General features: G+C 40.9%; 2 protein-coding genes across 2 annotated transcripts in view; both read right to left on the bottom strand.

Annotated features, from left to right (window-relative positions):
• LOC102985882 (formimidoyltransferase-cyclodeaminase) overlaps positions 1–10,266 on the bottom strand; it is a gene marked incomplete at its 5' end in the record, with an annotated part of 44,078 nt that extends 33,812 nt beyond the window's left edge. Inside the window, 1 exon segment of the mRNA XM_028497006.2 lies at positions 9,921–10,266. Within this exon segment, the coding sequence (XP_028352807.2) occupies positions 9,921–10,266 (346 nt within the window).
• Positions 10,267–10,291: 25 nt separating this feature from the next.
• On the bottom strand, positions 10,292–16,967 carry LOC129391467 (formiminotransferase N-terminal subdomain-containing protein-like; the record flags this gene model as incomplete). Its single annotated transcript, XM_055079349.1, has 4 exons — positions 16,907–16,967; positions 14,655–14,781; positions 11,912–12,007; positions 10,292–10,353 (listed from the first exon to the last, which is right to left on the bottom strand). Coding segments are annotated over exons 2-4 (273 nt in total), but the record flags the coding sequence as incomplete, so codon positions are not given.
• Positions 16,968–17,907: the final 940 nt, after the last annotated feature.

A 17,907-nucleotide genomic window follows, 5' to 3' on the forward strand; every position in this document is an offset into this window, starting at 1 on the left:
CCTGGGAATAAACCTACCTAAGGAGACAAAAGACCTGTATGCAGAAAACTATAAGACACTGATGAAAGAAATTAAAGATGATATAAACAGATGGAGAGTTATACCATGTTCTTGGATTGGAAGAATCAACATTGTGAAAATGACTAAACTACCCAAAGCAATCTACAGATTCAATGCAATCCCTACCAAACTACGAATGGCATTTTTCATAGAACTAGAACAAAAATTTCACAATTTGTATGGAAACACAAAAGACCTCGAATAGGCAAAGCAATCTTGAGAAAGAAAAGCAGAGCTGGAGGAATCAGGTTCCCGGACTTCATACTCTACTGCAAAGCTACAGTAATCAAGACAGGATGGTATTGGCACAAAAAGAGAAATATAGATCAATGGAACAGGATGGAAAACCCAGAGATAAACCCACGCACATATGATCACTTTATTTTTGATAAAGGAGGCAAGAATATACAATGGAGAAAAGACAGCCTCTTCAATAAGCTGTGCTGGTAAAACTGGACAGCTACATGTAAAAGAATGAAATTAGAACACTCCCTAACACCATACACAAATAGAAACTCAAAATGGATTAAAGATCTAAATGTAAGGCCAGACACTATAAAACTCTTAGAGGAAAACATAGGCAGAACACTTAAAAGCTTTTGCACAGCAAAAGAAACCATAAACAAGATGAAAAGACAACCCTCAGAATGGGAGGAACTTTTTGCAGATGAAGCAACTGACAAAGGATTCATCTCCAAAATTTACGAGCAGCTCATGCAGCTCAATATCCAAAAAACAGACAACCCAATCCAAAAATGGGCAGAAGACCTAAACAGACATTTCTCCAAAGAAGATATACAGATTGCCAACAAACACATGAAAGGATGCTCAACATCACTAACCATTAGAGAAATGCAAATCAAAACTACAATGAGGTATCACCTCACGCCGGTCAGATAGTGACCATCATCAAAAAATCTACAAACAATAAATGCTGGAGAGGGTGTGGAGAGAAGGGAACCCTCTTGCACTGTTGGAGGGAATGTAAATTGATACAGCCACTGTGGAGAACAGTATGGAAGTTCCTTCAAAAACTAAAAAGAGGGCTTCCCTGGTGGCACAGTGGTTGAAAGTCCGCCTGCCGATGCAGAGGACACGGGTTTGTGCCCCAGTCCAGGAGGATCCCACATGCCGCAGAGCGGCTGGGCCCGTGAGCCATGGCCACCTAGCCTGCGTGTCCGGAGCCTGTGCTCCACAACGGGAGAGGCCACAACAGTGAGAGGCCCGCGTACCGCAAAAAAAAAATAAAATAAATAAATAAATAAATAAATAAATATTTAAAGATATAATTACAAAAAACTTGACTATCCAAATCTGAATTTTTCATTTCACACTTCCAACACCAAACTCAAACTCATAACTTATGAAAAATTACTTTAAAATCAAAACTGTACTGTTAAAATTGGAACATCAGCTTTTTATCATCATCATTTTTAAGCATCTATACTTTTAGCCAGCCACTAACTACATTTCCATAGATTTACTTTTTATCTATTAAGGAAATACCTTTCATTTTTCCTTTATGCTTTTACGGTTAAGGCTATTTATAAAGCCTTTACTGCATAGAAACTACTGCTGAAAAAGCTGTGAAAATACAACACCAAGAACAGAAAGGAAGGCAAAAATCAGATAGATAGCAAAGAAAAGTAACTGCAACTATATAAATTTTTAAAATGCTACTCAACTTCAAAAAGTGAAAGTAATAAGATTTCATAACCAGTCTGAAGCTCCTTAACATAGGTTTTCCTCAAGTATATCCTGTCTTAAGATATCTTTCCTAGTCAGTGATGTTTGTTATCTTTCATCTCAAATCAGCACCACATTCGATAAAAATAGCAAATTAATCCCATAGCAAAAAGTGTACTGTAAAACTGCATAACTTTCTTGGAAGACTAAAAACAGTTTTTGAATAATGGGATTTGACTTTCCCATCAATGAGTGTCATGGTTGCCTCATACAAACTACCTAGAAACACTGGAAGGACCAGAATCCTATTAACAAAATTTATTTAAGTGACAGCCACTGGAAAAACCTACTACTTGCTGTCAACTTTGCTCATTTTGATATGATTCTTGAATACAGAGTCACAATGATATAAGCAGAAAAAAACTATTCAGAGGACACCAAGAAAATCAGAAGTAATATAAAAATTATTTTCAATTATTAGTTATGATTTCAAAAGCAGAGTGAAGTAAGTCAGAAAGAGAAAAATAAATACCATATGCTAACACATATATATGGAATCTAAAAAAAAAAAAATTGGTTCTGAAGAACCTAGTGGCAGGACAGGGATAAAGAGGCAGACGTAGAGGATGGACTTGAGGACACAGGGAGGGGAAAGGGTAAGCTGGGACAAAGTGAGAGAGTGGCATGGACTTATATATACACTACCAAATGTAAAATAGATAGCTAGTGGGAAGCAGCCACATAGCACAGGGAGATCAGCTCAGTGCTTTGTGACCACCTAGAGGGGTGGGGTAGGGAGGGTGGGAAGGAGACGCAAGAGGGAGGAGGTATGGGGATATATGTATATGTATAGCTGATACACTTTGTTATAAAGCAGAAACTAACACACCATTTTAAAGCAATTATACTCCAATAAAGATGTTAAAAAAAAAAAAAAAAGAAATATCAATGGAATAACTCAAGAGAACTTCCAGCACTGGGGGACAAGTTTCAAGTATTCAAAGGGCCTACCAGGTATCCAGCATAATGAATGAAAACAGACGTATACAAAGGCACATCACAGAAATTCCAAAACACTAGGAACAAAGTGAAGATCTTACAAGCTTCCAGTGAGAAGTGACAGGTCACATACAAAGATCAGGAATCATAATGGCTTCAAAAGTCTCAACAGCAACATGGAAATGAGAATTGATACATCTTCAAAATAAAGGAAAATTATTTCTAACCTATTATTCTATACCTAGCTAAACTAAAAATTAAGTGTGAAGGTAGAATAATGGCATTTTCAGACATGTAAGTTCTCAAAAATGTACTCTCCCTGCCCCTACCCCATTTTTTTTTGGAAAGCTAATAGAGGATATGTTCCACCAAAACAAGGACATAAAAGAAGGGGGAAAAAAAGAGAAGATATGGGATTCAGGAACCAGGGGATCCAAAATAGAGAAAGATGAAGGGAACACCCAGGATAAAAGTAATGGGAGATGCCATGATGACAGTCATCCTCAACAAATTGAGAGTAATTCGTCCTAACTGAACCAGGTCAGAGAGTTCTAGAAGAAAGTTGGTTTTTTTTTTTTGCCACACTGTGCAGCTTGTGGGATCTTAGTTTCCCAATTAGGGATCGAACCCTGGCCCTCAGCAGCGAGATCGCAGAGTCCTAACCACTGGACCACCAGGGAATTCCCCTAAAAGATAGTTTTTTTAAGAAGATGAAATTTATAGAACAGTCAATACATGGTGTGTTCTATCTGAATGCATGGAGAGATGTCATTAGTGACAGAGTGTGGGGTTAAACCAGTGGTGAGTACATAAAAAAGTAAGCAAAGGGGGTTTTCCCTGGTGGCGCAGTGGTTGCAAGTCCACCTGCCGATGCAGGGGACACGGGTTCGTGCCCCGGTCCGGGAAGATCCCACAGGCCACGGAGCGGCTGGGCCCGTGAGCCATGGCCGCTGAGCCTGCACGTCCAGAGCCTGTGCTCTGCAACGGGAGAGGCCACAAAAGTGAGAGGCCCTCATACCGCAAAAAAAAAAAAAAAGTAAGCAAACAATCAAAAAGATAATGATCAACTGCAGCAAAAAGAAAAAGTTATACAGAAAGGGTAAAATAATAACATTCTAAATGCTTCATTGTAAATAATGTTTATATAGTTATAATAATGTGACCACTAAATACTGTTCCAAGATATAACTATATGGTGAGGAGGGAGAATTCGGAAGTAAGTGGGAAACGTGTGTGTGTGTGTGTGTGTGTGTGTGTGTGTGTGTGAGTGTGTGTGTGTGCTGGGGGTGAGGGGTGGGTGAAAGGAAGCTAAATTCTCATCTTCTGCAGTGAGAAGTCAAGAGACAATGCCTAAAACTTAAAAAAACAAGAAGTACCAATACAGGTATGATATTCAGATATCTGGATTTGAATCCTAAATAACAAAAGAGTTGGAAGTACTTGGCCCAGGGGAGAAGGAAACTGAAGTGTGTACAGAGTGAGGAGGAAAGGGAAGTTATGTAGGTCTAGAGTTTGGGGAACAAACCCTGTAGATGTGACTTTTAACCATGTTCATGTATTATTTTGATAACAACAAAAAGAAGCAAAGAGAGGAAAGGAAGGAGGAAAGAAGGGAGAGAGGGAAGGATGGAATGGAGAAGGGAAAAAGGGAGGAGGAGAAAAATTTTAGAGACATAATATAGATAAAAATGAAATGGAGCCTAATAGATCAAATGTGGTTTTAGAGAAAATGAAAACCAAAGTCCAAAACATTTTTTTAAATTATAAGCTTTAAATAAATATAGACTAGGTTTGTGTGTCGCATTTTTTACATGGCAGCATCTGTAAGTGAAGACACTTTCATACCACTGCTCATACCCCAACCTCCTATGGAGCCTCCCCATTCTCTCCATTCTCTATTATCTTAGGCCACCATCACCTTTCCAGACTGACCTACTTGCGCCTTGTCCATTCTCTATCATACAAACAAAGTAATCTTTCTAATGTTCAAAGCCAATCATAGACTTTCTTTCTTAAAACTCTTCCAATGGTTTCCACTGCGTTTAGGATAAAGTGTGAAACCTTAACCTGACATATAAGACTTCATGACCTCGCCTCTAAGGGAGGCGAGGAGCCTCTGGAGCTTCATTTCTTAACCTTCCCACCCCACCCCATCTCTAAGTTTCAGCCAGCAACACTGCAGTCCTTTCAGGTCCTCAAGCCCAGGTTGCTTCCACCTCTAGGACTCTGCATTGCTGTGCCCTTTATTCTAGAAGTTCTTAAACTAAAATTATATGCAAAATTATGAGTGTGTGTATCTATGTATGTATACACAAATGCACATCATAAAAACTTACAAGTGATTCTGACATTATTTATAAGTCCTCTGAACATCAACTTTGGACCTCACTTTAAGAATCCCTTCCTTAAGGAATAAGCAAGCTTCCAGCTGCTATCAAAAAGCTCTAAAATAGGGGCTTCCCTAGTGGTGCAGTGGTTGAGAGTCCGCCTGCCGATGCAGGGGACATGGGTTCGTGCCCCGGTCCGGGAAGATCGCACATGCCGCGGAGCGGCGGGGCCCAGTGAGCCATGGCCGCTGGGCCTGCACGTCCGGAGCCTGTGCTCTGCAACAGGAGAGGCCGCGGCAGTGAGAGGCCCGCGTACCGCAAAAAAAAAAAAAAAAAAAGCTCTACAATAGGGCTTCCCTGGTGGCGCAGTGGTTGAGAATCTGCTTGCCAATGCAGGGGACACGGGTTCGAGCCCTGGTCTGGGAAGATCCCACATGCCGCGTTGCAACTGGGCCCATGAGCCAAAACTACTGAGCCTGCATGTCTGGAGCCTGTGCTCTGCAACAAGAGAGGCCACGGCAGTGAGAGGCCCGCGCACCGCGATGAGGAGTGGCCCCCGCTCACCGCAACTAGAGAAAGCCCTTGCACGGAAACGAAGACCTAACACAGCCAAAAATAAATAAATAAATAAATATTTTTTTTAAAGGCTCTAAAATATATTATCCAGAATTTTTGCATATAAAACATACATGAATTACACATGTCAATAACTATCTTCTATGTCACTGGAATGTTCTTTGGTTTTTTTTTTTTGCCACACTGTGCAGCTTGTGGGATCTTAGTTTCCCAATTAGGGATCGAACCCTGGCCCTCAGCAGCGAGATCGCAGAGTCCTAACCACTGGACCACCAGGGAATTCCCCTAAAAGATAGTTTTTTTAAGAAGATGAAATTTATAGAACAGTCAATACATGGTGTGTTCTATCTGAATGCATGGAGAGATGTCATTAGTGACAGAGTGTGGGGTTAAACCAGTGGTGAGTACATAAAAAAGTAAGCAAAGGGGGTTTTCCCTGGTGGCGCAGTGGTTGCAAGTCCACCTGCCGATGCAGGGGACACGGGTTCGTGCCCCGGTCCGGGAAGATCCCACAGGCCACGGAGCGGCTGGGCCCGTGAGCCATGGCCGCTGAGCCTGCACGTCCAGAGCCTGTGCTCTGCAACGGGAGAGGCCACAAAAGTGAGAGGCCCTCATACCGCAAAAAAAAAAAAAAAGTAAGCAAACAATCAAAAAGATAATGATCAACTGCAGCAAAAAGAAAAAGTTATACAGAAAGGGTAAAATAATAACATTCTAAATGCTTCATTGTAAATAATGTTTATATAGTTATAATAATGTGACCACTAAATACTGTTCCAAGATATAACTATATGGTGAGGAGGGAGAATTCGGAAGTAAGTGGGAAACGTGTGTGTGTGTGTGTGTGTGTGTGTGTGTGTGTGTGAGTGTGTGTGTGTGCTGGGGGTGAGGGGTGGGTGAAAGGAAGCTAAATTCTCATCTTCTGCAGTGAGAAGTCAAGAGACAATGCCTAAAACTTAAAAAAACAAGAAGTACCAATACAGGTATGATATTCAGATATCTGGATTTGAATCCTAAATAACAAAAGAGTTGGAAGTACTTGGCCCAGGGGAGAAGGAAACTGAAGTGTGTACAGAGTGAGGAGGAAAGGGAAGTTATGTAGGTCTAGAGTTTGGGGAACAAACCCTGTAGATGTGACTTTTAACCATGTTCATGTATTATTTTGATAACAACAAAAAGAAGCAAAGAGAGGAAAGGAAGGAGGAAAGAAGGGAGAGAGGGAAGGATGGAATGGAGAAGGGAAAAAGGGAGGAGGAGAAAAATTTTAGAGACATAATATAGATAAAAATGAAATGGAGCCTAATAGATCAAATGTGGTTTTAGAGAAAATGAAAACCAAAGTCCAAAACATTTTTTTAAATTATAAGCTTTAAATAAATATAGACTAGGTTTGTGTGTCGCATTTTTTACATGGCAGCATCTGTAAGTGAAGACACTTTCATACCACTGCTCATACCCCAACCTCCTATGGAGCCTCCCCATTCTCTCCATTCTCTATTATCTTAGGCCACCATCACCTTTCCAGACTGACCTACTTGCGCCTTGTCCATTCTCTATCATACAAACAAAGTAATCTTTCTAATGTTCAAAGCCAATCATAGACTTTCTTTCTTAAAACTCTTCCAATGGTTTCCACTGCGTTTAGGATAAAGTGTGAAACCTTAACCTGACATATAAGACTTCATGACCTCGCCTCTAAGGGAGGCGAGGAGCCTCTGGAGCTTCATTTCTTAACCTTCCCACCCCACCCCATCTCTAAGTTTCAGCCAGCAACACTGCAGTCCTTTCAGGTCCTCAAGCCCAGGTTGCTTCCACCTCTAGGACTCTGCATTGCTGTGCCCTTTATTCTAGAAGTTCTTAAACTAAAATTATATGCAAAATTATGAGTGTGTGTATCTATGTATGTATACACAAATGCACATCATAAAAACTTACAAGTGATTCTGACATTATTTATAAGTCCTCTGAACATCAACTTTGGACCTCACTTTAAGAATCCCTTCCTTAAGGAATAAGCAAGCTTCCAGCTGCTATCAAAAAGCTCTAAAATAGGGGCTTCCCTAGTGGTGCAGTGGTTGAGAGTCCGCCTGCCGATGCAGGGGACATGGGTTCGTGCCCCGGTCCGGGAAGATCGCACATGCCGCGGAGCGGCGGGGCCCAGTGAGCCATGGCCGCTGGGCCTGCACGTCCGGAGCCTGTGCTCTGCAACAGGAGAGGCCGCGGCAGTGAGAGGCCCGCGTACCGCAAAAAAAAAAAAAAAAAAAGCTCTACAATAGGGCTTCCCTGGTGGCGCAGTGGTTGAGAATCTGCTTGCCAATGCAGGGGACACGGGTTCGAGCCCTGGTCTGGGAAGATCCCACATGCCGCGTTGCAACTGGGCCCATGAGCCAAAACTACTGAGCCTGCATGTCTGGAGCCTGTGCTCTGCAACAAGAGAGGCCACGGCAGTGAGAGGCCCGCGCACCGCGATGAGGAGTGGCCCCCGCTCACCGCAACTAGAGAAAGCCCTTGCACGGAAACGAAGACCTAACACAGCCAAAAATAAATAAATAAATAAATATTTTTTTTAAAGGCTCTAAAATATATTATCCAGAATTTTTGCATATAAAACATACATGAATTACACATGTCAATAACTATCTTCTATGTCACTGGAATGTTCTCCATTGCCCTTCCTCCCAAAGAAAGTTAGTTAAATTATTATTTTAATGAGGTTTCCCTGACAAGGGGTTACTCTAGTGAAAAACATCCTGTCACTGTTCTGAAAACAGTGAGATCCTAGAACATGAATACTTCTGCCTCATATGAATGCCTGAGCATGCTGTTACCAAAAAAACAACAAAAAAAAAACAAACCAAAAAAAATTGGATGATATTCGACGAACAGCTGTGTAGAAAGGAGAATGTAAAAATAAAAACTGCATGTTGGAGCATCAAAATAGTAACCATGTACAGTATATGACTGGTTTTAATCAGATGAAGATTGAAGCTATTACATTTCAAATCGAATGTTATAAATTAGTTCAAGAATGCAGCTGAGCTCTCATTTAATTAGAAATGTCCATGTTTAAATCATGAGGTACAGTAGCTGCCAATGAAGCAAAAGGGCAAAGGAAGGGAGAAATACTGTGTCCAGACCCTCCTGTTGTCAACTGTCTCCTACTCTGGCCCAACATCTGGGGTGGACTAGTCGTGATGTAATGAAGAACTTCATGTACTAGCTAATTTGAGATTTAATGTAATTGAACATAATTGTTTTGACGACATTAAAATCATTATTCTGGTCTGGACAATTCTGAACTCTTCATTTTTGTGTGAAATGCATTTTCCCCCATGCTGAATTTTAACTCTTTCTTAGATGAAAAGTAAAGTAAATTTTGGGCCAAGATTTCTCTGGGAAATAATCCATCGATTGTCAGGTCATGTTAAAATGCAGCACATGGAATGAGATACACCTTTGGAAACAAGTCTCATTTCATATTTCTAGTGCTTGATGGAGCTCAGCTAGAGTCCAAATCTACATCCCAAATGTTAGACATTTCCCTATTACCTAAAATTGAGGCACCACCACAGAGGATTTCCAAGGTCATACAGAGAAGTTTGCAATCAACCTAAGGTGGACCTTTCCCCAAAGGTTATGAGTCTCTGCATCTCATAATTAACCAGCTAGACAGTCTAGGCAAAAGGTCTTTCTTTTCTCCCAATTTGCTTAATTCAAAAACACCTCAAGTGACATAGCCCAAATTTTCCAAATTAAACTTACTCATGGGGCTGAAATCAAGCATGTGACAGTTCAGTTCTAAAGAAAATCTTAAAGAGCGTTGTGCACAAGGTAAAAAGGAAAAAAAAATCAGAGGAAAAAGGGGTAGGAGTTAACATTTAAGTGGGTTTCAACCTCATCATTACTCCTGCTCAAGAAAATAGGACACAGATGGGTGAAACACACCAACGTTCTGCCCAAAGAGTCTAAAGAACTCATTAGAGACTACTGTTGTCTCCTCATGGTCTATCATGAATTTGTAAGGGACACAATGGTTGATTTGCTGCATCCCACAGCATTTAGTGTTCCACAGAGTCACGGGGTAGAAAGTGGAAGGACGAGTCACAACGACACAGTGTGCCACTGCAACCCATGGAAGCTTACTGTTGATACAATTCTTCAAGGTTGACTTTTCCCAGGGAACCGAGGAGTGATTACATTGTCACAAGCTGTTCTGACTTGTAAAAATGGTTTCCATTAAGGAATAACACACTACCCCAAACTTTCTCTTACTTCTGGCCACAGCTCCACACTCTTCTACTCCAACACCAGAGAGAGGGTAAATGGGAATCAGGTCCACTGCTCCCAGGCAAGGATGGATCCCCTCTTGAACCTCCATATCAATTGACTGGAAGGCCTCCAGGCAGGCAGCCAGAACAGAATTGCCTAACTCAGCAAGAGAAGCTGCTATTGTAATGACTGATCTGTTGCACTCTCGATCAGAAAATATGTTGAGCACTGATACCTCAGGATGTTTCTGTCCATTTTTTTCAAGAAAAGCTGCTTTCGCTGCGTTCTCAACAATGTATTTTCTTCTGGCTTCTGAAACGTTTCATAAACAGGCAGCCAAACGGAGCCCCAGTCTGTGTCCTGCGCACGCACCCCTCTTGAACCTCCATATCAATTGACTGGAAGGCCTCCAGGCAGGCAGCCAGAATGGAATTGCCTTAAAAATGTAAAATTGTAAAAAAAAAATAAAATTAAATTAAACTTTCAACCGCATCTAAAGAAGTAGTTATATTTATTATTGTCCCACCAGTTGTTTTTCTGTAATATGTATAGAAGATTGTTTTTCCATCCAAAATAAAGAAAAATGAAAGACCCAACATTTCCCCTCTCCCCACCTCCCAAGTGTCATAAAGTTTCACATTTCTTCTAACTCCTTACTCCCCAAAGTGGAGGAAGTATACAAAGTTTATCAGTCTTAAGAAACTTTGTATTGTATTTTTTTTTTACAATTGGTTACTTTAAATTTTTTCAATTTTATCAGATTAATCTGATAAAATTCCTTGTTATTTTCAGAATATTTTATGAATTTATAATAAAATATACACACAAACATAAATTTTTAAAAGCATTAGTATTTTAGTTTTGCTCTTATAATTAGATTTTTCATTAAATTATTCTATCTAAATACATATTATAGACACCTCAGAGTGTTATGTTATTACTCTGAGTTTTTATTCGCAGTGCAGTATGACCATTTGGCAAGAGAGCTAAACAACAAGGAAGATAATCGTCCTACATCTGCTGGGAACTATCCATCAGCTCTTTGTTTTCCAAACAAATATACCTTTTGAAAAAAGACAATCTGCTAAGTTGAAGTCAAGTTTATTTGAAATTATTTTAGGACTTCCCTGGTGGCGCACTGGTAAAGAATCCGCCTGCCAATGCAGCAGTAACAGGTTCGAGCCCTGGTCCGGGAAGATCCCACATGGCGTGGAGCAACTAAGCCCGTGAGCCACAGCTACTTAGCCTGTGCTCTAGAGCCCACGAGCCACAACTACTGAAGCCCGCACACGTAGAGCCAGTGCTCTGCAACAAGAGAAGCCACCGCAATGAGAAGCCCGCACACCGCAACAAAGAGTAGCCCCGCTCTCTCCAACTAGAGAAAACGCACACGCAGCAATCAGGACCCAACGCAACCAAAAACAAATAAATAAATTTTTTTAAAAAAAGAAAATATTTTAAACCCTTTACCAAGCAATACTAAAATAATACAGGTTTTTGTTTAAACAATTATGAACCTTCAAATTCAAGCTGTCCCACTAAACCTTACAACAGAAGACTTGAAACACATTTCATTTCACCCAGTGGATCAACTCAAGATGTCAGGCTCTCAACCCAAAACACAACTGCTTAGCATGTTTCATTCCATGTCAACTTATCAGTGAAATCAAGGCTGACTTCAACACTATTACTTCACAGGTTAAAACCTGAAGATATTTTTCTTAACCACAAAGGATATGTGATCATTTTCAAGGAAAGAATGTTATTAAATATTGGACCCCCAAGGTTCATTTTAATGAAGAGGAAATGGGAAATGTTTGAGAGGTACATGTTCAGAAAAATGATGAAATGCAGTTTTGAGGTAGACTCCCTATGTAATGGAGGGGAGTATCCAGATTGACACAGGAAATCAGTGATTAAAGAGCATTCAGGTGTACCTGAAGCTGACCCTTAGCCAAAAGACATATGTAAAACAAAAGAAACTGAAATCTTACCTAACTCAGCAACAGAAGCTGCTATTGTAATGACTGATCTGTTGTACTCTTGATCAGAAAATATGTTGAGCACTGATACCTCAGCATGTTTCTGTCCTATAAAGAAAATAACACATAAATGCAAGAATTTTTTTCTGTGATGAAATCTTAACACTTTATTTCTTCTGATATAATTAAATAGAAATAGTTTAATAGTTTAAGAGAAACTGGGGGGTGACCTCTGAAGTGACACTGACTAATCATGAAATTTGTAGACAGTAATGTCCACTTCTTACAGTTCTTCCTATACAAGCAGATGGCTCAGCTCAGATACGAGGCTTTGGTGTCTATGAGAGAACTTTTCTGGCACTTGCTTCTGAACTTGCCAAAGTTCTCTTAACTCAGTCTAAGACGGTAGCTCTTCTTTCAATCGCCAAATCATATCACTCTAAATTCTGTTCCTTATCAATCTCATCTTCTAGGCCTTGCCAATTTTTCCTTCCAAACCCAGAAATCAAAATCTAACATCTGGAAAAACTAGGATGGGCCAATTAGTGCCTGGAGCAGAGGTTTCTGGGATACATGCACCTGCCTATTAGAAACTGTTCTGACTCCACCATCTCCTTTTCAAAGGCCACCAACAGCCTTCAGATGTTAACGACTTCCAGTCTTCAGCAGCTTGTGACTCACTTGAATGTGTAACCTGAAGGAGAAAGCTGCCATACCCTTGTATGGCAACCACACATAACCTTGTAGTTATTTTTGAAGTTTACAAGCCTGGTTCAGGCTCCTTAAAAGTTCCTCGTATGCCTACAAAAGCAAATTCAGAGTGAAGGACAAAAGTTTTCAGACGGTAATTAAACCTTTCACTATGCCATTATACCTTTGTCGCCCTGTCCCCTGGCAGCTTAACAATTAATCTTTTCAGAGGAGAGGAAAAATAAGTTACACGCAGCAACTACAGAGCTTACAGCAGCCCCGCACTATTAATTTTAATAACATGAAAAGATAAACTTATGTCACTCACTTATAGCCAAATGAGCATCTAGAGACCTGCCCTGGTGTAGGTCTAAAATTTATAATTCAGCTTTCTTGCCATAAGACCTTTTAGGTCATTTAAATGTTTTCACATTGCTTAATTGGAAAAAATATAGGTGATATAGTTTTATTCCACTCACTTAAAAATAAATGCCTTTAAAGTATTTGTAAAACAGCAGGTCATTTTCTTAACTAGTGCTACCTTCCCTGCATTTTTAAAACTATGAAAGATGGAGTAGGAACACGATCATACAACCTCTTTTTATGTATTTTTTCAACATACTTAAGCTTTTAGAAGAAATGATTTGATTTGATTTTTTCATTCTAAATCTTCTGAAAAGCTTTTATTCTCAGTTTCATGATTCAATTGAATCAAATGCTGAAAGAATGAAACTCTCTCCTGAAATTTCTTAAGCATGCATATAGAAAAAAAATTACTGCTGGCAGGAGAAGCTGTCAGTATGAACCTCAGCAGAAGTAAATTGTTTGGTATTTGTAATGGAGTATAATAGCTATAATTCCATTTGAGCTGCTGTCACTAATAAGCTGATAAAAACTGTGAGTTGAGACCCAGGCGTCCATCAGTGTGTGGCTTCCACAAATGTCTCTGCCCAGTCACTTAATCACAGAATATGTCTCTGCACATTCACCCAATCCCATTAGATGTACTATCTGACAATGAGGGGCCCAAGGTGGCTCTTACTGCAAAGAGAATGCAAAAGCACATTTGCACACTGACTCCAGAGGAGTTTTCTTATTAGAAATTATCGGGAATTTTCACAGACATTTCCAGCTCCCTCAAAGTTGCAAGACAGTAACTTAAATGTGCTCAGCGTTAGAAACGGGCTGGGGGAAAACACTTCTCTCTCATGAAAAGCAATAACCAAATAAAAAATGACAATCAGAAATTAAAATCGACTGTCTCAAATGCTTTAGGGCTGTGACCTGTTGCCAAAAAGCTGTTGATTTCAAATAACAAAGTTAAGTGATTGTAAGTCTGTAAATACACTACGTTCTGTGTACGTGTGCAAGTAAAAACAAATGTCTAGAACTGTACGTCATCACATGAACATTTTAACAGGGTTAAAAAAAAGAGAGAGAGTAGTATCTCTTATAGTAAATACTGGCCCAGGGAGCAAGGAGACTTGAATTTCAGTCTTCTGAATTGAATCGCAGAGTAATCATACACACATCACTTAAATGCAACTGCCTAAGGGTCTTTATGCGGAGAAAATGGAGTAGAAATATTAACGCTGCAATGACAGCATGGGCTTTGGTGGCAGGAGTGCTTTTGAAGAATACTTGGTATTTGGTAAGTTTATTTTTTATTTAACCGGCTGAATAAAAAGCACAATATACAATTATGCTCGTTCTATTAATGATCATATAAATGGCCCATAAGGGAAACATTAAACCTTTATGTAAATATATCCTCCTCAGGAGCCTGCCAATATCCTGAATAATGTGCATTTCAGACACTCTCTCCGATGTGAAGAAATATGCTGTGGATTGTATGCAGGCGTTTGGAGAAGAGCATATGTGCACATCTGAGTAAGTCGTCTATCTCAGTATCCTGGAATCCTGCAAAAGCTATAACAGCCCAAGAACAAGGGGGGAAATTCAGGAAGAAAGAAGAAGAGTGTTCTATAGAAATTGTTAGCAGAGTACAAAAATTACTGTATTATCAAAACACTACATATTCACTTCAATTGCCTGTTGTTCCTACCATTTTTTTCAAGAAGAGCTGCTTTGGCTACGTTCTCAACAATGTATTTTCTTCTGGCTTCTGAAATGTTTAATAAACAGACAGCCAAACGGAGCCCCAGTCTGGAAGAAGACATGGTAATTTTCTTCTAGAATAGGAGAAAAATAAGCCTTCATTTTGGTTTCTACAGTTCATTCATATTTTCATGTTCATTAAACTTTTTAAAAAAATCATAGCTTTTTGGAAACCAGGCAGTCATCATATGAACACTTCACTATTTCATTCCTCAGTAACACCTAAAGGATAAAATCCTCAGATTGACTCAACCAGGAAACCATGTATATGTGGTCATGCACATAGGAACATATGAAGATAGTAACAACACTAGAAAATATCCATCAAGTTACTCAGTCTGAATTCTGTCCTGTGAAACTTCTTCATTGAAGTATGTTACTCCCTTTAAGAATTGTCTTCCACAGTTTAATCCTGTTTTCAAAGAGGCATGATACTTTTGTTAAATGAGATTACTGGGGAAATGCAGAAAAGAGAAATGAGGCAGATTACTTAATATGCTGATTCTTACAAAAACTATTCTGACAGAGAGAAAGGGTATCTCTACAGGCCATGCCATGGGCAGTATATGAACTAACAAAAGGGACTCATTTGGGGGCTTTAAATGACAACTATATGACTAAGTTTCTCTTGTACTTTGATCTCCATAGTCCCTATCAGCTTAAAATCTTGTTTCACAGGACTCTGTACCTTGAACTGAAAGCTGACATGGACTACTCTGAGATGTTACTCAATAATCAGCCAAAAATGTGACTGATTTTGTTGAAAATGGAATGATTCCACACAAGCTTTAGTGGTTGCTTTGATTCTCCTTAGTAGTCTAGAATGGCATTTTCAACTAGTTATCTTTCTATACCCCAAATGATACTATGACCTAAAGAAATTTCAATATCTCAAAACAAAAAGAAAATAATTCCCCTTTTTAAGATCAGGCCATCATATTTCGGCCTCTTTTGAATACAGCTAAAAGTGAATGTGGCCCTCATGAACTCGGTCAGCAAATATTTGATGAGGGTCATTTTGTGCCACATAACGTTCTCCGTGTGGAGATACTGCAGGGAATGATGTCCAACTCTGAGACACGTTAAGCTCGTAAGTTTAAGCTAACATGCTGTGGTGCCATTAACAGTGTTCTCCATGCATAAATCCACGGGCTTCTGTTCACTAGGATTGTTCGTTGGCCTGATCACTTTAACCTAAGAGGGAATACAGGGCTTCATGGTTAGTTCAGGTTTTCATTTCGTGACCATCATCTCATGATTGAAAATTCATAAAAAATACGGTCATTAGGATTTTGTAAACATTAATAACACTGTTGTAATAAAGCAGCTCAGACATCTCTCGTTTTTATGTAAACAAAAAATTGCTTTACACAAGGGGTGTGGGCGTCTTCTGGCTTTCATTTGTTTTCAGTGTGTTTATGTAGCTTAATTGTCTCATCAGGCACTTTCCCAACATAATTATGCTTTTTAACAAATGGTGTTTATGGCAACCCCTAACAGTGCAAAAGAAAGGATTAGTTTTATCCTCTCATTCCACATTTTTATTCCCTGTGGACAGCTAAATCACACAAAGATGGTGTTAGAAAAATCCACCTTCACTGCAAAAGCTGAAACTAGGAGCAATATCAAGCTTTTGGCAAGCAGTCAGGCTTGTTAGTAAAAAGGGGAAGTCTTTCTCTCCCTCCGCCTCTAAGAATGTGACCCCGAGCAAGACCCCATACACTCTGTGGTTTGAGGGAGTGTGATCCTAGTCCTCCCACCACTTCGATCACCTTTGGGATTACTTCCGGCGAGAGACCCTAAAACCTGCCTCTCCCGGAGGAACCGGCTGGGACCCTGAGAAGCTGAGCAGTTCGCGAGGGCTCTGCCACATCACCTGTGTCCTGCGCACGCACCACCGCCGGCACTTTTAGGGCGGCAGAGGCTCGCTGAGGAGGCCGTAGTGCGAGGTCTGGGGCAGACACCGTCGCTGGGACCCCCTGCGCGGTCCCGCCCAGGTTCTGGTGTGGAGTGGCCCAGAGCCACGTGGGCCGAAGGGTAACCCGAGGGACTCGCCGAGGGCCCCGGGAGACTCCAGCAGGGGTATCAGCGTCCGCGGGCGGCGGGCCCCGGAGCGAAGGGCGGCCGGCGGCGGCGCTGCCCCAGGCCCGCCTCGAACCTGCGACCACGCCGGCGGCTCCGCGGTTTGGGGGAACCCACCTGCTGGCGCGCAGGGCGGCGGAGTAGGACTGCGCCGAGCCGGAGTCTCCGCGCGTGACCAGCGCGCAGCTTCCGTCGCTGGCCCCGCCTCCCGGGCGCCCGGGCGCGCTCCAGCCCCGCCGCCCGCCGGCTCGGCTCTGCAGCTCCCTCCCTGACCCCACCCGACCCCACCGGCCCCGACCGCGTGCCGGCGTCCCGGAGGGCTTAACGTTCTCTCTAGAAGTGCTTTCCCGCCCCACCTGCTTTAACCTGTAACTCTCCACAATTCTCTCGTAAATGAGTGACTTTTTAAAAGGGCATTAGAATCTAATGATGAGGTCATTACCCACTGATCCCACACCAGCAGGGGGCTCTTTTCTCCGGTTTACACACAAACGCATTTTTAATAAATTCCCTTCTGAGAAATACTGCCCGCGAGCGATTGCGAATATGATCTGGACCCACCCCAAGACAAAAGCATATACCCATTTAGTCTAAGTTACAGCGAGTAGGAACCAGACATTAAGCATTTCCCTTTTTTTTAGGCCAGTGAACCTTGAGAATACATTTCTCTTCCAAAAAATCAGGACCTGCTTTTTTTTTTTTAATGTAACAAGGATTAAATGTCACCATTTTGATCCAATTTCGTTCCTGAAGTGAAATAATCACTAAATAACTACTTTGGCGGAATAAATTAATTTTTAAATCTATTTTTTATTTTCTAATTATACTTTTTAAACACAGATTTGAGGAAATTAACATTTATGTGGACATTTGGTTTCTAGCCTAATGTGGCATAAAAATAAGTAACATAATGAGTGTTAAAAAAAATCAGGTTCATGATGCTTCTCACATCATCATCATTGTACTTAGATGTCACAACAGTATTATGTGCGATTGTGTCAGATCCAGCCTTCTCCATCTCGGAGTGTTGGCAGGTAGGAGGGTTGTTGGCAAGAGGAGGGGTGTTAACCTCAGGATCCTGGATCCATTCCAAGGCTGGTAATTACATTCTGCCAGCC

This window comes from Physeter macrocephalus, chromosome 2 (genome assembly GCF_002837175.3).
Source record: "Physeter macrocephalus isolate SW-GA chromosome 2, ASM283717v5, whole genome shotgun sequence".
NCBI classification, from domain to species: domain Eukaryota; kingdom Metazoa; phylum Chordata; class Mammalia; order Artiodactyla; family Physeteridae; genus Physeter; species Physeter macrocephalus.